General features: G+C 35.1%; 1 protein-coding gene across 1 annotated transcript in view; it reads left to right on the forward strand.

Moving 5' to 3' along the window:
• nolo (ADAMTS-like no long nerve cord) overlaps positions 1-24,258 on the forward strand; it is a 219,752-nt gene that overhangs the window by 115,137 nt on the left and 80,357 nt on the right. The window contains exons 3-4 of the mRNA XM_076129770.1: positions 2,327-2,425; positions 17,110-17,253. Of these exons, the coding sequence (XP_075985885.1) occupies positions 2,327-2,425; positions 17,110-17,253 (243 nt within the window). The remainder of the gene's footprint in view (positions 1-2,326; positions 2,426-17,109; positions 17,254-24,258) is intronic.

Consider the following 24,258-nt stretch of genomic DNA (forward strand, 5'->3'; position numbering starts at 1 on the left):
CATAAACCACTGACAATAATTTTCCACCCACATCAAACGTTACCAGCAATGAGTACAATGCGATTATTCCACTACGCTCATTTCTTATCTGGATTTGACTACAACATTGAATACAGAACTTCGCCTAACAACTCAAATGCAGATTACCTATCCAGGTTCCCAGTAGAAAACACAAAGGCAAACAAAATGGACCAGAATTACAGCTTTCAACTTCAACAAATACATACCATTGATGTCAACCCAAATATCATAGCGAAAGAGACAAGTATTGATTCCGATTATACACCATTAGTACTCGCATTACAAACTGGCCGATCACTTAAAACGCTCGGTTACAATGATAATGAATTTACTTTACAAGATGGATGTATACTAAGAGGAACGCGAGTCTTAATCCCAAAAACATTACGCGAACGAGTGCTGGACGAACTACACCTCGGTCACCCGGGCATTGTGAAAATGAAGCTACTGGCCCGCAGTTTTGTATACTGGAAAGGAATTGACAATGATATCGAAACAAAAGTTAAGTCCTGTAGAACATGTAGATTACAACAAAATGAACCAGAGAAAGCACCACTACACCACTGGGAACACCCAAAGGGCCCCTGGCAAAGGCTTCATATTGATTTTGCCGGACCTGTTTACGGATACTATCTTTTAATAGTTGTAGACGCATTTTCGAAATGGACAGAGATTATACCTACTAAATCAACGACAAGCTCTTGGTGCATCCAAAAATTGAAAGAACTATTTTGCACCTATGGAACACCTCTACTCCTTGTCTCAGACAATGGCCGACAATTCGTATCGGGAGAGTTCGAAAAATTTCTAAAAGACTGTATGATTTCGCACAAAACCTCTGCTCCATACCACCCTGCAACCAATGGACAAGCTGAACGATACGTACAAACAGTCAAGAGAATCTTACGAAGCTTAGAGGGAGAAAGGGGTAATCTTCAAGAGAAACTTGTCATGGTAAAAACTCGCCTCAGACGGACACCAAACTTGAATGGTCAGACACCTTATCAGTTAATGTTTGGAAGAGAAGTTCGAACAGCATTACACTGCATGTTTAGAAACACCCATAAAAAAACTACATCAAAACATCAAGAGATTAAGGTAAGACAGTTGGAAGTCGGCGAACGAGTACAGGCCCGTGACTACACGAGTGCTAAGCACCATTGGCAGTTTGGTACTATCACAAGACGTCTAGGCCGACTTCATTATGAGATCCGCACCGACAACGGCGATGTCTGGCGCCGACACCTCAACCAGGTGTTGGCTGCATCTTATATTCAGCAGAACAGCTAAGAGGTTAGGAGGGGAGAAATGTGGTGAACCTAAACTCCACCTAAACTCCTTCTACTCTATGGTAGATGCCATATATTAATCATATAACGATTTGGCATTCTCTGTCAATAAATATATCAAACACGTAATGCTCGTATTTTATTAATACATAATAAAATTCATATTACTAGTCTAGAAACCAAACTAAATAATACACGCTCTAAGCCAATCACTATTTATAGTGCTATCTTTTACAACTAAACATCCTCACTCAAATTTTAAACAAAATCATCACAGCACTACACAGCGGAACAAGCGTATTTGAAAGTTTTTGTTATGAAACAGTGAAACGGGTCAGCGATGTGTCGACACAAACATTTTCGCTAGTTTTGACTTACGTTTAGTCGCTGCTGTACGCTAGGGATTTAGTATAAAGTTTATTCATAGTACGTACGCTTTTAAAGCTAACTGTAGTGAAACCGGTAGCATTTTTTATTTGGATTGTAAAAGTTTTTTAGGAGAATATTGTATATATTTTATACAGGTTTATTTGTAAAATACTGATAACCTCGCAGGACTAGATAGCTAACATTATAAGAAACAACTTTTGTTCTATAATTTCTGACATTAATAAAAAAATAATTGAAAAAGAAACGATTTTTAAGTTTACATTGTACGGTAACCCGTAGTTGTAAAAGTTGTTAATCTTTGGTTATTTTTAAGGGTATTCAATAGGAGGACACATTTTAGCGAAATCATGATGATGCCGTCTCTTAATGAGAAAGATGATAGTCTATTTATATAAGATATGATAGAAAATACAGTTACAATATCTCCCTATACTTTATTAGTTACGTGAAGTTTAGCGGCACGATAATATCGAACAAAAATTTCAAATTCCATTCTATTATATTTTCATTATTTTTTCTGGATCCGTGGAGAAACAGAAGTGACTGACTTCAACCGGAAAAAGCTACTACAAAATGTTTAAAAAGTGTGGCGATGATTTATTGAATGTGTTTTTATATTGTTCCAGTTACCGCACATAGGTGCGCACAGACACGGCCACGACATATCGACCGAAGACCCGGAGATCATCGACCAGCATCACGACAACACCACGCATCATGGCAAGGTATGATGATTGCACGTACACATTACGTATTATATGAGGCGCGACTGCCTCTGTGGCGCGGACGATAGTGTATACAACTGCCGCGCAAGAGATCTCGGGTTCGAATCCTGGGTCGGGTTATGATAGCAAGGGAATAGAGAGTGTACCTGTGTATTGTGCACACACTTGGACACTATAATAAAAAGTCTTAGTTGTTTCGGGTCTGGTTTTACTTTGTGTCCGTTGTTTATAAAAGTCCCCGCGAGAGGAGAGCAGTACTTAGTTTTTGGGGGAATAGCGACCAACCCTACAAGTCACTTATTTCGCGTTGCGTCGCGTCACGTTATATTTTTATCTAAATTTACTTAGAAATCTTATCATGAGCCATAAGAATCATGTCACAAGTTAATTTCCTACAATAAATCTATATATTTTGGGTATTATTGTACACATATTAATTAGCCTATAATATCTCACAGTAATTACCTGGATGACAGTCATCAACTCGTCATTATAGGTACATTGAACGTGAATCACAATCTGCGGTTGAATCACAACACCGCATTATATTACCCGTCCCGCGTATTGTTGATTTTAATTGATTGAAATGGATTGTTGGTTAATTTATTTACAATACCTTTTATATTTTAATTAACAGTCTTATTATTACTTATACCGCAATAACCGTAGCGCGTGTGGTGGGTTCGAATCCCACCGGGGATATAATCTTTGTGTGACGAATACGTTTGTTCTGAGCCTGGATATTAATGTATCTATTTATGTGTGTATTTTTATCCAGTTATTTGGTTACCATAGTACAAACTCTGCTTAGTTTGGAATCAAATGAACGTGTGTGAGTTGTCCAATGATATTTATTTATTCGTTCTGAGGTTCAAATCCAGTACGCGTATTACGATTTTAGCTGACAATTACTGTAGTTTTATCTATATTATACCCAAATTATGTATTTACAAAGACTCACCGGTATAACAACGATCACAAAGTACAAACAACAAATTGTAGACCACAAAAAAAAGATGTACTACTAATCGAGTTTTGGACTTCCAAGATCAAAATCCCTGTGCAAGAAATTGGCTGATGTAGGAATCGAACTGTCTACTCCTACTGTCTATTATAGCGGCAATGACCACCTTAACCACTGTCTACCTCACTCTCTCACTATATTCTAAACTTTCTCACTATATTCTCTCTCGCTCACTATATCCTAAAAGTTTTTGATCCCAATGCTGCCTCATAATTTGTAAAACCAATAACAGTTTAGTTTTTAATTTAAACCGTATTCGTTTGGCCGCCATCAGCACGTTTTTATTACAGTCGGCACGGACAAGCTGTGTCGAACAACAAAAAGTCTAGCTTTTCAGCCTGTTTGGATATGTGAAAGGTTTGTGTTTGGGGATATTTTTGTATTGGGTTCAAATAGGATTGAAATATTTTAGGTAAGCGATGTATAAGTTTACTAATGACGTTGGCTATCATTATAAGTGGTCAGTTATCTCAGTTTTATGTCAAAATAATATCCTTTCAAATAATAACTAATAACAAATTATAATCATTAAAGATCACTTAATATGGGATAAAATAATAATCTTTGTACATGTTATGTTAAGTACAAAAATTATTGTTTTAGACTCAGGATAGCGCAGGTATAAACCTGAGTGGTTTTTTTGTTGCTATTATTAAGTAATTGTTGTTATTCTTTGTTGAAATGATAAATAAAGAAAAAAAAGAAAACAAACATAGGTATTCAACCTTTTTCAACTTAAGGCGTTTTATCATACTTATTTACCGGTGACCCATCTCTGAAAGAACTGCGTGGAAAGTTGCACAACCCAAAGATTGTCGTCCAAATTACATGCGCAATTTTATATAAGCGTCTCTAGTATTATTTTGATAAACATAACAAACATACGCACATGCGAAATAAAACAACTGTCAGTAAGTTAATAACACAATCAAACGATATATTTCAATCAAACACTCCAAAACAGATACGAATTGTTTTCCGAATTTAATTATCGTGATACAGGGTGTTTTGTGAAAGAGGCTAAAAAATGGAAGTGTAGGTCGGGCCCTGACAAATTGAACTTGTACCCGAGAGGATACAAATTTGCATACGCGACAGTATTGTGTAGGGAGTTAAGTGATGAGAGAATAGCGGGTGATTTGTGTTAGGTATTTTAGTTGGCTTAGTTGCATTGTAGGAAGGGATTGATTGGTTTTTTGCTAGATTTACAGATTATAAACATTTAGAGTAGAGGTAATGCAATAGTCTGTGGCTTTAATTTTGGAAGGATAATGGGAAAACTTTGCGAAATAGTTCATATATTTGTCGAAAAATACAGTTCTCGTTCTCTTAAAATTGGTAGAAACCGTGTAAGAAATCATCTCATGACGTTTTGTTCAGGCAAAGTTCTAGCAAGAAAACTGATTCTATGGAATTTAAATATTGTAGCCGTCAATTAGTCTCTATCATCGCAATTAGGACACCTAAGCTATACAACCTTTAATTCTGGCGTCTTAAACCATTACTTAATGTATTTCCTGTCACGCTTTAATCCTTACACTAGTCCAAAAAAATTTTTCATGAAATCGCTGACCGCTCATACCTTGCACCACCCACATTTCCCTTTGACGTGTACGTTTCGATTGTAAATTTCAGCGAACGTTTGTTGTTATTGCCATCTTGTTGACTTGTACCTACGTTCAAGTGCTAAAATACGCTCGCTAGTGGAAATAGCCCGCTGTTTTTGTGGCCCAACAGTTTTTTCGGAGTTTTTGTAGTGGATTTTTAGGGGCTGTGATAATACGGTGAAGAATTAACACTGTGTTTGGGACTGAAAGTCAGTTGGAACGCGAGCTAACGGATGGAAGGACTTTGCTAAAAGTCAAAATAGGAGTAGTAACCGTTGTATTTGGGCTTAGCGTCACAATGCTTTGCAAGGTACTCAAATAGATTATAGTGTTATCAAAAAGTGGAAGTATTTCGAATTATTTTTTCATTGTACAGTCAGCTTCAAAAGTAGCTAATCATACTCAATCTTTTGAAATCCTAAGTATACATATACTGAAGTGCACATTATTCCATGGAAAAAACATTTGCCATTGATGTTTGATTCTAACTCATTCTACCTGATTTTGATCAGGTATTTATTAAAGCTACGTAACACAGAGGTTTTGAAAATATGAAATAGTTCAGCTACTTTTGGAGCTGACTTTACAGTGTACATCCACAATAACATGCACAACGGTTCTTATTTTATTTAATACCCAACGAAAAGAAAAGATTATGGCTTTTAATCTGTCATACTAGCTAACTGTAGATTAGTATCTTTTGTTTCGTAACTGAAAGTAGATTAAAGAACAGACAGTCCACTGACGAATTTTACTATTTTAGCTTTCTCAATATCTTGTTGACAATTTTTTTCCTGTTTTTACTACGTCATAGTAAAAAAATATCCGCAAAACGTTACACACCCAATATTTTTCAGTTGAATCGCCGTATGTCCGAATATTTGCTACATTTTGTTTAGAGAGGATCAAAACGTTTTGATTGGTGGCCGGAATTGGTTCAATAGCGTCGATATTGCACTCGGAACTTACACTAACAATTTATATTTCAACACCAATCGGGATTTTGAAGGGTCACAAAAAATATGCCAATATTTTTTTTTGTATATTTATAGATAGTGCTTGATTTTGTTGCACAATTTGAATGATACCCCATTACTAGGCAAAGATCTTTTTTTGTAATGAGTAAGAAGTCAGGCCTTGAGTGTACCACGCTGGCCAATAGTGGGTGGAGTGATGATTGTATTTTTAACTATTTTAATATACATTGTAGGTCATTTTCGCACTTTTGTCATACCAAGTCTTAAGTTTTTTTGAGTTGCAAATCTCGCACTTTCACATCGTTTGTGCCCTGATTTATGGATCGTATTGATTAAAAGCATTGCTTATACTAAAATTCACAACCAGAACGCATTACGCAAAGAAGTGTAAAAGACAGGTTTTTAAATCACAAGAATAATAAAATTATTTGTCTAGCGTTAATTAAAAGAATCTAGAAAATACACTACTGTATATCACGTTTCCAAAGTTCCTATTCATATCATTCAAGGCTCCGATTCTATTCACATAATAGGTCAGTATCCATTCACTTCTATTTTTATCTCAAATATCTTGAAGAAAAATACTCTAACTATATAAACACAACTAAGTAGAGCTTGTAGGTGGTGAAGGTTTCCTAGTAGCTCCTTATGACCTAGAACATTTACGACAATAAGATCTCAGTATACTACTTCTAGGAAAGTTATATGGAGTGAAATGTGGGAGTTAAAATACATTTCTGTTTAAGCCTTCTAGGAAAATTGTCACCTTTATATATTATACTAGCTGACCCGCGCAACTTTGCTTGCGTCACGTAAGAGAGAATCTATACTAATATTATAAAGCTGAAGAGTTTATTTGTTTGTTTGTTTGTTTGTTTGAACGCGCTAATCTCAGGAACTACTGGTCCGATTTAAAAATTCTTTCAGTGTTAGATAGTCCATTTATCGAGGAAGGTTATAGGCTATATATCATCACGCTACTACCAATAGGAGCAGAGTACGGGTGAAAAATGTTACAAAAAGGGGGACAATTTTGACCCATTCTCTCTTACTAGCTGACCCGCGCAACTTCGCTTGCGTCACCTAAGAGAATTGGTCAAAATTTTCCCCGTTTTTGTAACATTTTTCGTTGCTACTCCGCTCCTAATGACCGTAGCGTGATGTTATATAGCCTATAGCCTTCCTCGATAAATGGACTATCTAACACTGAAAGAATTTTTCAAATCGGACCAGGAGTTCCTGAGATTAGCGCGTTCAAACAAACAAACAAACTCTTCAGCTTTATAATATTAGTATAGATTAGAGTCTTGAGAACAGACTAACCTCGTTATGAGAGAATATTCTTGGTATCGGACTTTAATTAAAGGTAGGAATAGTAAAGCTAACAAATATGACACTATTCGGTTGAAGATATAATGATTTTTTTTACACTCTAATCGATAGTGGTTATTTTTTACTGCCTCAATAATTATGTTTATGATAACATTCTAGATTACTTTAATGATAGAAAATGAAGGTTAGGTAATGTGTGTTATCGTGTGTCTCAATACAGCATGAACTTTTATTAAAAGGTATTTTTAAAGAACATCGATTAGAGTCATACGGCAACTATATTTAAAAGTGTTAAAGAAGTGATGTCTTATATCTAGCATTCCTAAATACTAAATGATTTTTGTTAGGCTAAATTAATGATTTGGTTTATTATTTCATGATGTATGGATGATAATGAAGCAAAGTAAGGATCGTAGCAAGTAGCTGTCTTTGGTCTCTGCCTAGCCTTATGGGAAAATATTTTTTTATTGGATGATAAATGTTGATGCATAAGGTCACGCGATTTTATGCATCATCATCTTAATATCAACCAAAAAACGAATAAGCACTTATACTATCATACGACTAACAACTTACACCCCAAACAAACCCCTAAGACCAAAAAATTAAAACATTTCAGCCAGCAACGTAATTTCCCAACAAAAGAGTTTTAACCCTCAATATCTTTATTTCACGTAGATATCTTTTTCTTTTGAATATATTACAATAAAGCTGTAATTTTGCGCTATAAAAATCCTTCGTTCTTTACAATAGAGATAATGGTCTGAGTATGATATATATTCGAGTCGATGTATAATAATCGTAACGCACGCGAGAGGATTAAACATTTATGTTGAACAGATACAGACTGGCGACTTTTAGTTGCTTATGTGTTGCCAGCGATTAATAAGTAACAGCTTTAAAAGAAATTAAGTGGGTAAAGCAAGCGTAGTCGATTATTCTAAACGAATTATATGAGTGCTCCGTTTTGTTTCCAAACGACATTTTTTAAAACAGCCAAAATTTTATATGATTCTATTTAAAAGCGACCTCAAATTATAGGACAAACTGAAATACTACTTTACGCTCACTTTGTTAATTGTTTTAAGACAAGCGTCTATTCAAATTATGTACATATGTAGTAGAGTAACTGAACTCACGCTTTTTACGACATTTAAAACCCACAAGCACATTTTATTGTCATCATCATCCTTGAATGTTAACTAACACCTTATAGATGATACAATAAAGATCTATTTTTGTTAAACACTGACCTGCATGCAAAAACTAACAATGTTTCCAATTAAATGCTTACCACTAAAGTGCATTAATCATTTTTTTTGTAAAAACAGCCCGATTTAAAATCGCTCGTCTGTTTAATGACACAGCTCTTACATGACTGCGTGGGAATTACGCCACCATTCCGTCTGCATGGCGGCCCCGCCACAAAAGGCACGCGCAAAACAAAAAAAAGACTCGTACCAAATGAGGACTTATTGTCTATTGCTCGTTATTTCAATGTTGAATGTCGTAGCGCTACGTAGTGCTACGCCGTAGACGGGCTACGGGTGCGGTGAAAATGTGCAAATGTCATTAGTTTTTAAGTCTCATGAGATTTTACATTTTATGTTTATTGTACTGTGTTGTTGTATTTCAATATATTTTTTTGTAATGTTTTGTTATAATAATTGCAGTCTTATATAATAATTGTACGTAAGTAATGGAGTTTTATAGAAAATCTCAGGGTTTTAAAACATTTTGAAACTGTAGGTTATTAATTTGCGAGCGATTTGTAACCACTTACTTAGCACAAGATCTAATTAATCAAAAATAATGTAATAAGCTGTTCATCTATCTAAATATATATAACTGAAAGATGACTGACTGACATAGTGATCCACACACAGTCCAAACTATTGGACGGATCGTGCTGAAATTTGTCATGCAGGTAGATGTTATGACGTAAGTATCCGCTAAGAAAAGAATTCAATCAATTCTACCCCTATAGGGATAAAATAGAGGATCAAATTTTCTATCAAAATTCATGTCCTAAGTCACAAACCACGTGGAAAAAGTCGCGGGCAAAAGCCAGTTATATCATAAGGAAATCATCTTGTTATATTGTGCACCGTATTCAAATGACGCACAAACTAAAATACCAGCACAAAAGCGTTTAAAATTCTCGTCCTTTCTCTATCAAGCTTCGCATTAATCTATTCATACTTGGTACACAATAGACAGATAAATAAGGCCATTTTACACCCTAACAACAAACCCGATTTACACTTTCATCCCCTCGCATTCAACTATCAACCCCGTGACAACGTAGTTAGCAAAGTGCATTATCTGTCCTCCATCGGCGATTCTTGCAAATCGATTTTAAATGGCTTTGTGATATTAAAGTGATATTTTAAGTTAAGCGTTTTGATATTTTTGAATATAAAAGACATATTTTTGGGATATATTCAGTCATACGTTATGCTGTGAAATGTAATAAAAGTGGGTGAAGGCCGTTGAGTTCTTTAAAGATATTTACGAAACCTTTTTATTTTCTTATTTCTGCCAAGAATTATGATAAAATAATAAATATAAATTAGTGAAAATAAAATATTTTTGTAAAGTTACAATGATGTCGTGAAATCAACTTTTACGGGTTTAAGAAGGGCTGAAATATTGTGGGTAGCTACTTGGTGGTACTGTTTCCATGAGTTTATGTGGGCAAATAACATATTAATTTATAATCAAAACAACCACAAATTAATACTTACCCTACAAACCCAAAAAACCTTTTTCCCGGAACCATTCTAAGAAGCTGTCAGAAACAATACACCATCATATCTCACGACCGAAAACCATGTCTAAAAAAACATACATATCTACTGGTTCTTCATGGTTTTACAAAGCGAAACTACGAAAAAAATCACCTACAGCAAAATATTTTTTTCGAAATCACCCCTCAAAGAGTTGAAATAGGGAATAATTTCTTTCACAAGTTAACCACAGCGAAAAACATACCTATTCGTTTAATAATTAGTCTACCTCTGTGCAGAAATACCGTTTTCAGAGATCAATAATTCTGAAGGAGCTAAAATAGGAGATGAGCACTTTTTCAAGTCATTTAGGATTGATCTTACGAGTTAACCACAACGAAAAACATATTAGTTTACAATCAAAACAGCCACAACATAATATCCAAAAGACCTTTTCCCCGGAAGCATTCTAAGAAGCTATCAGAAACAATACGCCATCATATCGCTCCTTGAATACAAAAGGGCCACAACTCAAAAAAAAATGAAAACCGTTTTATTGCAAAAATGACACCTGAACCGCCTATATTTTATAGTAAAAAAAAACCCCCATCATTTTTGCTTATATTGTGGCTGCACTAGCATTTAGCATTTAGCATTTTTGCATTAGCTCACTTTGACAGGTAATGTCAGTGCGAAACAGCCTCTTTATGAGTTACGCCCGAAAATTTTAAGCAAACGCACGTCGGTTGCTTGAAAAAGTGCCACAATCCAAAATATGTCTGTGTTGGATGCAAAATATCAGGTAAGTGTGATTATATTTTACAATACAAAACTGCCATATTTTGGAAAACGTCCTTTTTGCATTCAAACATTAGTATTTGTTATTTTGTAATACAAAATTGCCCTATTTGAAATACGTCCTTTTTGCAATCCAATATTAGTTAAGTATAATTATATTTTATAATATAACGGTAGCATATTTTGAAATACTTCCCTTTTGCATTAAATTATTCTGGAATAAATAATCATTTTTAGCGTGCTAGAATGGGAAGGCCAGAAATATGACCGTTTGGCATGATAATAATTTTAGTTTTCGTTACAATTTTAAAAACAAAATAATACATTTTGATGCAGGCATAGGCAAGAGCCACCCTTTCCTTTCAAATTCCTCTTTCAGGGGCAAGATCCGACCAGTCCTATTTGAATGCGTCTAGGTCATCCCGCCATCTCCATTTAAGTCTCCCGCGTCTGCTATGACCATCCTCTGGCATCCAGTTGGTAGATATGCGGGCTCACCTTTCCGAATGCATGTGGATAATGCGGCCGGTTTCAGTTCCATTTCAGCCAGGCGGTCTTCTCCCTTACATCGGCTATGCGAGTTTGGGAGCGCAGTATAGAATTTCGGACATGATCTGTTCTTTTGACGCATAATATACTACGCTTAATTGCTCTCTGGCTCTTTCTGGTTTTCCGTAAGGGACCATGTTTGGGCAGCGTAGGTAAGGACGGGTAGTAGGTATAAACATGTCGACGAGCTTTCGCTTCAGTGACAGTGGAAGGTTACCCTTCATTAGCTCTTTCCTGGACCAGGATCTCTTTCAGGCACTTGTGACACGTTTGTCCAACTCTTTGTCCCGTCGGTTGTTAAAAGAGGTTATCTGGCCCTAGCAAGTGTACTCGTCGACATAGTCTATGACATATACCGTGTTGTTGGTCATAACCTGGGTTTTTGTACGGTTCTTACTTAGTCCAATCTGAAGGCTTGCCGTGCTCAGATCTTTAAGCATTGATTTGAGTTCCGATGCCGAAAAAGAGAAGAGGACTATGTCGTCTACAAAACAAAGGTTTGTTAACTGTTTACCACTTACAACTATGCTTTTGATTGCCATAACACCGCCAGGTTCCCGAAAATTTCTCCGAGGGTGCTGGTAAATTATTTGGGAGATAGCGGGTCTCCCTGTTTCACGCTTCTTTGGATTTGGAATGATATTGTTGTCTATTGCTTTGATGAGTTTGATGTATGAAGGTTCGATTCTACATAGTATCTTTAAGTAGGACTTGGATGGAGTGATGATTCTATGGCGGAATGAGTAATGCTGTCAAAAGCTTTGGAATAATCCACGAATGCTAAATATAAAGGCTTATAAAACTCAAAAACCTTTTCTATTATCTTATTTCTTTAATACTCCTGCTGCACTCAGTCTACTCGTCACGTTACCTATTAATTGATGTTTAATTTTACTAAATAATGAAAGTTACGCATAAAGTTGATCTCAATAATTTTACTTACTTAATAAAAAGTTAAGATTTTTTAATTTAGATTGTTTAATACAATGTTTTCCTGGTCCATTCAGTTATGGTTTTACTTAGTAATTATTATTAAACCTTTTGATACGGTTTTTTTACCAAAAAAGTACAATTAACCATTTTTATTTGTGAAACTGTGTTTAATTTTTGACATATTTTTCACAATATTGGTTCAAATTTTGAATGCAAAAGGGACTTATATGCATTTTTCTCTTAATAGGTAACAGCTATTACAAAGTTTATTTTGTAGATAGATAGAGCTAAAAAATACGCATCTAATGATATATAAACATCCCATATTTAAAAAATAAATATATGAAATGTTATAAAAAAACAGTTTCAAAAATTTGTTTTGGCTCTCCTGTAAAATTTATAGATTTCGATTTGTGGCCCTTTTGTATTGAAGGAGCGATATTATCTTTCGATCGAAAACTATATCTAGAAAAAAACATATCTATATACAAAACTGCGAAAAATTTACCTGGACACAACAATTTTTTTAGAAATTAAACCCTAAATAGTTGATACTAGCTGACCCGCGCAACTTCGCTTGTGTCACATAAAAGAGAATTGGATAACATTTTCCCCGTTTTTCTAACAGTTTCTACTGGTACTCTGCTCCTATTGGTAATAGCGTGATGATATATAGCCTATAACCTGCCTCGATAAATGGACTATCTAACACTGAATTTTTCAAATCGGACCAGTAGTTCCTGAGATTAGCACGTTCAAACAAACAAACAAACAAACTCTTCAGCTTTATAATATTAGTATAGATAGGGGATTATTTCTTAAACATAACTGGTTACAATCAAAAGTTCTATAATATAATACTTACCCATACCCAAAAGCTCTTTTTCCCGGCAGCATTCTAAGAAGCTGTCAAAAACAATACGCCATATTGTAGATTCTGGTGGCTGTATCAACCGGGAGATTTGTGCGCGCGTGACGTTTTTGCATGCGGCTGACCAGAATATCAAATCGTTTGGCCTGATTTAAGGTACATGTTTGTACCGATTTAGCGAAACTGTGTGAAGATTTCACTGTTTATTGGTTGGTGAGCGTTATTGCATTGGGAATCGTTTGATAGTGTTATATCGATTGTATCTTTTATTATCCCACTACTAGGAAAGGTACTGCTACTGGCATGAGAAAGTACTCATGCTAGTAGCAGAGTGAACACAAGATATAACTACTGATCGATCTTGTGTTCACGTAGTAGTTAGAAAAGTTATTATAAAAAATAACTATTTATCTGTCTAGCTGGACAATGGTCTTTTTTCAGAATAAGGTAGTGGTAGGACTTTAAAAACAGCACGGTAGCCACTTACGGATTAGCCTTGTATTTCGTCATGAATACTTTCAATTAACTATCAGGCATGTAAGGTTTCGTCGCGATGTTTTCGCGTTTAAACACACATGACTTTGAAAAAAAAATGGTCCAAAGCACTTGCATGGAAAACAATTTTTACTGCCAGTAGGTTATAAAAAGAATACAAAACTAGCATAATCAGAGAAACAGAACAGCAATGAAAACCAATACATTGCAATAAAAAAACCTCTGAACATTCTGATTGGCTGATGAACATAACCTATAAATAAATGCACGCGACTGTACAAAAGAACAATACAGTCACCGACAGCCGTAGTGATCGGTTGTACGGTACAGTCATGCACAATAATTGCTGTTGACGCGACAGCTCATTGCGACTGACGTATTGTTGCAGCTCGTTCAATTAAATGATCAGATATCGAAAACGGCATTGGGGGCTTCATTTTTGAGGTGGAGTACATTAAGTAGTACTTGTATGCTAATAATTACCGTGGAAACTGTAGGAAACAAATGGACATTAATAGTGCACATGGTTTTGCAAGTAGCAATATTTTTATCGTAATTATAATTTTCTTTTGAAATCTCCTTCGCCCTACGAAGGTAGGCAAGATCGTTGTGCCATTTGTGGCATGATATACCTCGATTTCGGTGGCATCTACTTCATCACTTTTTTAGTCTATAAGTCAGGATGCATACGTGATATTATTAATGGCCTATGCAGTCCCCCTTCAGCATATAGCGGCATCTACGGGTCCGTCATCGGTATGTTACAAGACAGATCGGTTTGGAAGGAAAGAGGGGAGGCATTTGCCCAGCAGTGGGGTAAGTTAAGGGGTGAAAAAGAAAAGAGGACTGTTTTCTTTATTGAGAGCTAGTTTTTTTTCCAATAGAATACTCCCCTCATGTACAAATATCCATATGTTAGTAAATACTCTAAATGCAAAGTGTGTCTTTCTCTTACGCTTTTACGGGTAAATTGCTAGATCTACATTCAAAAACCCTATGTGCAACGTGCCAAAAATAGTCCTACGCTCAAGCAAAGCTACGTGAGTCACCTACCTAGTATAGGAAACTATTTTCATAGTTTCATATACTGATTCTATAATTGCTATATAATTCTATAGTTTCTATAGTACAATACTATATAATAGATCTCAGAGTTAAGTAGCTAATCTAAATTAAGTACATTAATACAGATACGCTATCGATAAGCTTTCAACACAATTACTGGTATAGATTAACTACGGGATTAATATTAAAGCCTTAGTGGGCTGTTATGTAATTAAATTAAATATATCTATACATACATATCATATAATATCAAGCCTGTAGCTCGATTCTCTACTACCATCTACTACCGACAACTGGCTAGCTATCGAGAAATGTTACACGAGAATCTGATCAGGGCCTCTACCTGGCTCCGTAAGTACTATTTTGCCAGTACATTCTAAATGTCAAGTTCTCGATACTCCACAATACCGGCTGTAAAGAATTGCGCTACTGTTCTACTAGAAAGTGTAGGCAGGGGTGAAATACACCCACGTTTTGCCATTTAGAATTTTAGTTTTATGTTAGGTATAGGGGCGAGCGCCTCTGTGGCGCAATCGGTAGCGCATGCGACTGTCGCGCAGAGGTTTTGGGTTTGAATCTCCGATTTAAAAAGTTGACCTCAGCGCCTCGCAGACGTAGAGCACGTAAAGCCGTCAGTCCTGCGTCCGTCATCCAGTCGGATACATTACTGACTTCACCATAGAAAAAAACAATTTTAATATTTAAATATGAATTAGTTATATCTTTGCCCATTTTTACAAATAAACAAGCCCACTACTTTCATATTGTATCGTATATTTGAAACAATAGTAAGTTAATATGAAAACAGCAGCACTTTCACAAATATACCCAGACCGTTACATTAAAGTGTTACGTGTTTAGACTCTCAAACGCTCTGTATAACTGCTTCGAAATTAAATATCAAACCGTTTGGAAAATTCACTCTGAAGTCTTTTATCATGTTTGTGCGTGATTTTGATGGATGCTGTTTCTGTTTGTCTGATTTTGTTTTAATACAATGTTTTAATATTCTTATCACGACATTTATTAGTCTTAAAAACAATGAATTTTGTTGCTGGTTGTTAAAGATAAATAATTATTAATTAGATTACTTGTCTTTATTTAACATTTCGTAATTGATTGAACATATCGGAAAAATGTTAGTTAGTATTTGAGTAAGTAGTCAGTATTTGTTCTAAATTATTTTTTGTGTAATTGAAATTAATATTTAGTTTACAGTTATTATAACTACCAGTGACTATATCTTATAAATATATATTAACAGACTGTACAGATATCGTTTTACTCATACTCAGGACCTAATATTTTTTTTAATTTTAAACATAATTTCAACCAAATTCAACAAAAAAAATATAAAGTATGACACCGTATCTGCCCTAAACTCGCATAAAAATATTCTATTGTATTTCTTTCTATTGAAACTGACTTTGAAGAGGTGTTTTGTTGTATAACAACCACTTCTGACATGAAAATAATAATAAAAATCTAAAGCAATCTCATCACCATAGATAATAACTAATTATCTATCAGCCAAGTCAACTGGCTAACAATCGAATGACTTAATTAGAGGATATCTTGTTACGTATAACTAACTGTTTGCACAATAGAGTTATTGTAGCGTGAAATTCTCTGATTCGGCTTAACGCGCTTCAACAATTCCAGGTTTAATATCCAATATGTATAGTTGCACCTAGGGAGGTATTTTGTGGGTCAAGTTTCGTTGCAACTGATTTCTATAACAGCAATCGTTAGTTCGTTGTGTCTTAGATAGATACTTGGGTAGTCTTTTTCGGAGTACTTATAGAATAAAGAGAGAGAGAGAGATTTTGACTTCAACTTTCGACTGCAAAAATACGTTTAGCTGACACTAACTTTGTATTAAGATCGGATCAGCGCGACAGCATCTCTAGCGGGCGCTGTAGCAACTATTATTGAATTAAATTTTAAGTGTCAAACTATCGCTACTCAAAAACTCCGACTGTAGTCTTTCGCGCTAAAGTTCCTTAAGATGTAACATTTACTCATTTAGTACAAGTACATGTTAAACAAATTATGAAATTTGTGTTTAATGTGATAATGCCGAGAGTAGCCCGATAAAAGTATCAAAATTATAATTATAACTTTAACTAACCATTTACTGTCCTACTTCTGGCCGAAGATCTTATACCGTGACGAAAGGAGACGGGTCAGGATTCTACCACCTGGATCTAGGGCATGATAGGAACTTTTCATTCCCTTTGCGAACGGTTATAAGAAGTTTTTATGTTTCTACCGAATGTTATATTATTTATTTTTTGTTCTCAGGATCGTGGTGGCTGGTCTCAGTGGAGTGAATGGTCTCTGTGCTCGAGGACCTGTGACGGAGGAGTATCACGACAACTGAGGACCTGCTCCTCCCCCGCGGGGTGCAGGGGGGAGCCTGTCAGATACAAGATTTGTAATATGCAGGTTAGTAAAGTGAGATTTTAAATACATAACGTATTTTATCCCTAGTTGCTGTAGCACATATTAAAATATATTAATGTAGTATGAACTTGTAATAAAATCTCTTTGGCTTCGAGAATCACAAATCAGTACACGGTTCATTAGGTTTCTTTCAGTGAGCTCGTGACGTACCCAAATATCGAGCTTTTTTTGTGTAGAGAAAAGATTGTATTACAAGTTCATACATACCATAATGCGAAAAGACTTTTTCCCGACCTAATATATGAATATCGAAAAGGACTTATTTGTACTATAAACACAAAACACGTACCCTTTCCCAAATTGCATTTAATTAACGGGATGTGCTCGGACCTATATGGACAAAACAATGTCTACCGGTCCCACTAATTTACTAGTTATATGACAAATATTCTACAATACCAATAAAGAACTCTATAATAAGAACTGCAACATAAAAACCAATTTAAAAAAACGATCCACAGAAATACGACTACAATCTAATCCTGGAAAAGTCACAACAGCAAGAGAGATTCCATTTTTCCAGGAAATTTTCCAATGAACGCAACGAGACTTAGTGACTTGCAATCAAAGTGTCTGTGATAATTGCTGTCTGTACACTGCCGGCGGAATAAATGACCCAGATTTCAGGACACTTTTTGTTTCGTATATTTGGATGTGAATGTTTTACGTGTGTAATACAGTGCGCTGTAGATTGAAAATTGTGCTTTTATTAAAATAACAGTTGTAATGGGTTGTTGTGACGTATTTTTAACTGAAAATACTTGTATAATTTTTTGACAAACAATATTCTAGTCTAGTATGTTTGCAACATTTAATAAATGTTGATCTGTAAATACGTCAGTCAGCCTATGACCACGGTCAGTGTAACCTGCGTCGAAACGTCAGGCATGCTAAGGCGTGACTGCCTCCGTGGCACAGTGGTAAGTCGCCACACCGCTACCATTACGTCGGGAGGGTTCGATTCCCACACGAGACAACTATTTCTCGTTGAAGAAGGCACTAGCTCAGCAGTGGGACAGAATCAAATCGACTGTCTAGGTGGCGCAGTGGTATAGGTCGCCATAGGTTGGTTTACACCCAATTATTTGTGCGATTAATTAATAATTGTTTCGGTTCTGGTTGTACTTTGTGTCCGACGTTTTTATGTTTGTAAAAGTCATCGCGTCACAGCAGCAATGCGAAAATGGCCTAAAAAACCTTTGTCTTAAACTGACTACATATTATCTTAAACAAACAAAACCATAAAAACTATCCACTTTTCCACCCCGCTATGCATTCTCAGCCTCTCAACGAACTGTACACAACATAACTAGATACAGTTACTTGCAATCAAAGTGTCTCACTCCGCGATAATTGTCCCCCCGTACACTGCCGGCCAGAATAAATGACCCGTTAGCTTAATGAAACTGTTTAGCTCGCCGTTTCGTCCGTCTGTGGCGTGTTTAAATGATTAGCTCTGTGATACTGGGTGTTTTTTGTGCCGTTAAGTGTATTTTTATTTGGGTTTTTTATTTGTGTGTTGAAAAGGTTCTGGATACGATTACTAGGTGTTTTTTTCTTTGTTGGGTTAATTTGTTGACCTATTAATTTATTTTTTATTGGTACATAATATGATAATCGCTTCCTAAGAGATATTTGCACATTTATTTAAAAAATGCAAGTTTCAATTCTGTTTTATTGTAATTGCGTTAATACAGACTTGAGTCTCACTGAAAATACGTAATACAATAACGTTAAGTTTCACTTATTCTTCAGACAGTACATTTCAAATAAACAGGCTAAAATCCTGTATTATTTTTATCCCTTCAAAAACATAAACAATAAAAAACAACAGTGACCTACTCTAATAAAAAGTACAAGCCCAAAGGACAATTTCGCTATAACTCTTGGACCCTTGTATAATCCCTTAAGTTTCATCACGACCATTAATTTACTGTCCTTGTCCAAACGGCACACAACACTATACGTAAATGTTAAATTTATTAAAAAAACAATTGTGCGCTCCTAAAATTGTCCCCAAGTGTACAATATGGCGGACGGAGTGACAGTGCCGCAGTTTATTAAATAAATGTTGGAGGTTGGTCACGGAAATCACTTGTTTTATCACTTTGAGCGTATTACAGGAATTCTGTAGTGGGAAGAGTTTGAGAGTAGGTTTCGCTTTAAGTAGTCTAGACTAATATTATAAAGCTGAAGATTATATTTTATTTCAGCGTGATTATCTCTGGAATTACCGGTCTCACTAAAAGAATATTATATTTTGTGCGACAGAAACATTTGTAAGGAAGTTTGTTTGTTCTTTTACCGACTTTTGTGTATTAATAAACGTTTTTCACTTTAAAATGTAACCGTTTTCTTGCATTTTTTTGAGTATTGCAAAAGGCTGCTTCTACGTATTTTCTGAATAAAAAGCTACAAAATATTGATCTAACTCTGCCCAAAGGGTGTTGGTGTAACTATTACCATAATAAAAATATTTGTTTGAGACGCCCATTGCCAGTTGCGCCCACCGGTCATAAGCTAACCTTAGCGCAGTCATACCATTAATGGTTGATCACATAGTGGTATTCAAACTGGGGTCCATGCATTACGTAGGGCCGTAAAAAGTCGGTCTCGGTTGTTGTCAATTAAGATAACAATCGTTAAGCGATATTAGAGACCTTTGGGTGGATTAAACAACTTTGACACTAGACCACTAACCATACGAAAATAAGAATAATATTTTATACAATTTCGCCTGTTATACATAGAAATAAATATAATAAAATGCTGCTCAATAATCACAATGAGATTCACAATGGCGAAGTTTGAACGAGTTCATAGTTGCGCTGAGTCGAGTGCTTACACTCCAGCATTCTCAAACTTGTTTGAAGATAAATCTAAATGTATATTCCAAGAAATAGTGTTATAGTCTGAGTTCGTTCACACTTGAAGCTTTTGTGTGTTTGTTTTAAGTTATTTTTGATGTGAAACACCTTTTTCTTGCTGAATTCTATAATACATTTGTTTTTGTAAAAATAATAGTAGTAGCGTTCCACAATATTCAATTTATACTCTAAAAAACTCTTCCATTTCTAAAAGATGGAGTCTATTTTAATATAAATTGGCAGTATGATAGAATAAATTCCTGAAAATCTGAAGCTGACCGACTGACTATACAAAATCGTATAACCTGAAAGCAAAAATATTCCTGCCTATTGTGATTTTGCGTTTAAACTTATTAACCCTCGGTTTCTGAGGTACTTTTAATGGTAGTTTATCTATTCAATAGCGTTTAAACTTATATAAAAAGACGCTATTGAATAGATAAACTATCGCTAAATGTGCTCAAAAACCGGGGGTAAGTGATTCAGTTGATAGACAACCCGTCTATCAACTGCACACTTTGTGTTTTTTAAATCAACTCTAACACCGGAAGCTTCATCTTATGTTCACCTGACTTCAGCTAGAAAGCAAATTTTAAGTACCCAAAACAACCATCAGCTTTGTAACACACAAATATTCCTTCCTAGAATCAAACCTACGACCTCGTAACGATCTTAACCACAGCACCACAAACGTTCCATTATTCAATAACTAATCAATACACCACAATAAGCCACAACATGACATTCGACAATTAATAACAGTAAAAGCAAAGTTTCTCCTCACATGAATACGTTCTACCGTATGACGAGAGTTATGAGTTCCTAATTCCATTACTAAACTAATTTATTGCTTCAATATGTTCAGGGAAAGTTGAGGGCGCGTTGTTTTGAGTTCATAGTTGGATGCACTCGATGGAGTTGGGATTTTGTATGGACAAGTGGTGTGGGGGATAGTAACGTGATTGGTAATACACTGATGATGTAAAAACTTTCAATCAATTGCCAACGTCCGTGGAGGGTATTGTAATATAATTATGGATACTTTAGTCTCCACGGACGTTTGAGGGGATGGCAATTGATTGAAAGTTTTTACATCATCAAGGAATTATATGATTAGTAATAAAATCTAATTTGGTAACAATTGAAAACATTGATGGAAATTAAAAACTCTTATTAACTGTTCTCAGTGTTTATATTATTGTAACATCTTATGAATTTATGGCGAATTTATTAACTTTAACTTTGACATTCATAAGTGTCAATATCTGACTGAAATAAATCAATGATTCTATTTTGATCAAAGGTTAATTTTTGATAAAAAAACTTGCTGGCTTTTCTTTGCAGACTAGGTACTGAAATATATTATGTATATTAAATATATATGTTTGAGAGTTTCACAAATCTACAATTTAATAATGACGTAATAACAGTTTATGAATTAGGAATATGACTCGTTGCACAATAAATAATGATTAGAAAAAAAATACAAATATAATCGGTGCAGGTCGCATTGTAATTAAAATAGATTACACATCTTCTAGAATGTTCCAAAAATAAATATGATATAAACGACTGTATTGCATAAACAACAACACTAAATATAATACACTACCCACTCAATCACAACCAACCCTATACCAAAAAAAAACCTCACGATTCTGAAACAAAATACCCCAAGAAAAAGCGACCAATCAGATTCAAAAAGTCAATAAAAAGGGAGCGAATGCTTATTGTCATTCAGCTCGTGACGTCACCCCTCCCCCCTCTCCCTCCCCCTCCAAAAGAGGGCCGATTAACTTCATAAGTGGTTGCGACTACAATATCCTTTTCAGTAGATGCAAATCGACGATGTAAGAGGCCCTTGAAAGATTTAGACTTCTTAAAGATTTTTCGAGATTGACTTTTTGTAAGGTATTGTTTTGTGAGTTGCTGTTCTTCATATTTTTAAATAGGGTCTTGGGTCTGCCTCTGTGGCACAGTCGGTAGTATATCCGACTTCTGATCATGAGGTCTCGAGAGTCTGGAGTTTCATAATGTGCCCGGTAATTGGCAATAGGCTTGCTGCCTGTACACTGTCACTTTATTTAACAGATAGTATATCTTACACTTATTCCTAACTTAACCCTAAATTTCATTCAAAAAGGTGCTACAAAACCGTCCATATTCCACAGTTTGATAACAACGTAAGCCAATCATAGTAATCCTATATAAGTTGTACCAGTTGATACGGAAGAGGGTCGCTCGTTTGCGGAAACGAATTAATCAACCGCATCTACTCTGATTGGAAGGCAGCCCTAACACATTGGTGAAACTGGACGTATTGCCAACCCTGTGCAAATTCCACAAGTGTTGAAACTGTACATACTGTTTATTGTGTTCCGTGAAATTGTTTTAAGATATTTTTTGTTTCGTTTTACGTGCATCTATACTAATATTATAAAGCTGAAGAGTTTGTTTGTTTGAACGCGCTAATTTCAGGAACTACTGGTCCGATTTGAAAAAATCTTTTAGTGTTAATTAGTCCATTTATCGAGAAAGGCTTTAGGCTATATAACATCACGCTACGACCATTAGGAGCAGAGTACCAGTAAAAAATGTTACAAAAACGGGGAAAATTATGACCCATTCTCTCTTATGTGACGCTAGCGAAGTTCACGGGTTAGCTAGTAGTCAATAAAATAAAGTTAAAAACAGCAAAAAACGCTACTTATTTTCGAAACTCCAATATCGTCAATACATCATTCTTAAACAGAATCTTCCTTTATCTGAAAAAAAACCTGCACCTATTTTAATCAATAAGATTTAAGTTAATATTTAATTAAACAGCTAAACAAGGCATATATATATACTTTCTGATAGCAACGTATTACCTTTGATGTTTGCCAAAGCGCGCCAAAGCTTTGTGCTAGGGAAGTACTCACACATATCCGAGAATCTCAGATATTTTGTATCCGAGACCCGCAGTACAGTCATGAGCACAGACACGTAGACATTGGGAGTAATGTAAACATACAAAGAAAATACCGGTTAGTCACTTTACACTTTAGTTTTATATAGTTTGTTATAACAAAGAGTGACTAAAATGAGAAGACTGTGACTTACACAGTTCTTATAGGAAGTCAAATTTTAATGTCGAATACTTCCTTAATTTTGGGAGACCTTTGGCTAGTTGAAAGACAGGAAAATCATGCTTTTTGTCTATAATGGTATTTATTTTAGAGGCCAAATAATCAAATTGCGTAAATGATTGTGTTTATTTCTGATTTGCACAATTCTATTCAAAATTGTGAACAACAACAAAAGGCGAGAATTATAATGTTTGTATGATAACATATTTATGCTCATAACTGTACTTATAATTTTAATGTTATTAAGTAGTTTTGTATTATTTTGTGCTCTGCATGCAAAATGCTGGGGTGATTTTATTCTACTTTTGTGCATTTTACAGATATAATTGTATACAGGTTTTGGTCTCGCAGATTTGCATAATTATATTATAGCGAGATTTTACCTGCTTCAGTGCATTTGTTTTAAAAGTAACATTTTTAATCCTTAATTCATTACAGAAATATTATGTAAATTCTGAAAAAAATCTGCTCTATTTGAAGTTTAGTTGTAAAGGCATAACTAACAAACTATTCGTAATAGGATGGATTTTGGGTAATTCATACCCGCAAAAGATTGAATTAATTTCAAAAATAAGCAAGCCGTGACTTTTCCTTTTCTTCTCAGGAACAATTTTTCTGAAGCGGTAACAAAAATATATGACTATTTCAAATACTTTGTACGAACTTAAAGACATAAAGGATATTTTGAATTTTATTTAGAATTTAACTGAAGTTAGTAAATATTAAACATTATTTCAAACTGACTTATATAATTATTTTTGTTAAGTACCCAAAATTTAAAGACTACTAAAATACAGTAATAATTCAAATCACAGAATTTTCTTAAAGTCTATACAAGATTTAACAACAACTTAAACACCCATAAAATCTCTCCCATACTCTCCCATCCACACTGCAGTTTGCACGATCGCAGCTGTCAATCCGTTTACAACAGGAAATAGAGGTCGCTTTGATGTTTCCGCGCTCCTGACCCCACGTCATCACCGGGAACC

This window comes from Anticarsia gemmatalis, chromosome 23 (assembly GCF_050436995.1).
Source record: "Anticarsia gemmatalis isolate Benzon Research Colony breed Stoneville strain chromosome 23, ilAntGemm2 primary, whole genome shotgun sequence".
Taxonomy (NCBI): Eukaryota; Metazoa; Arthropoda; class Insecta; order Lepidoptera; family Erebidae; genus Anticarsia; species Anticarsia gemmatalis.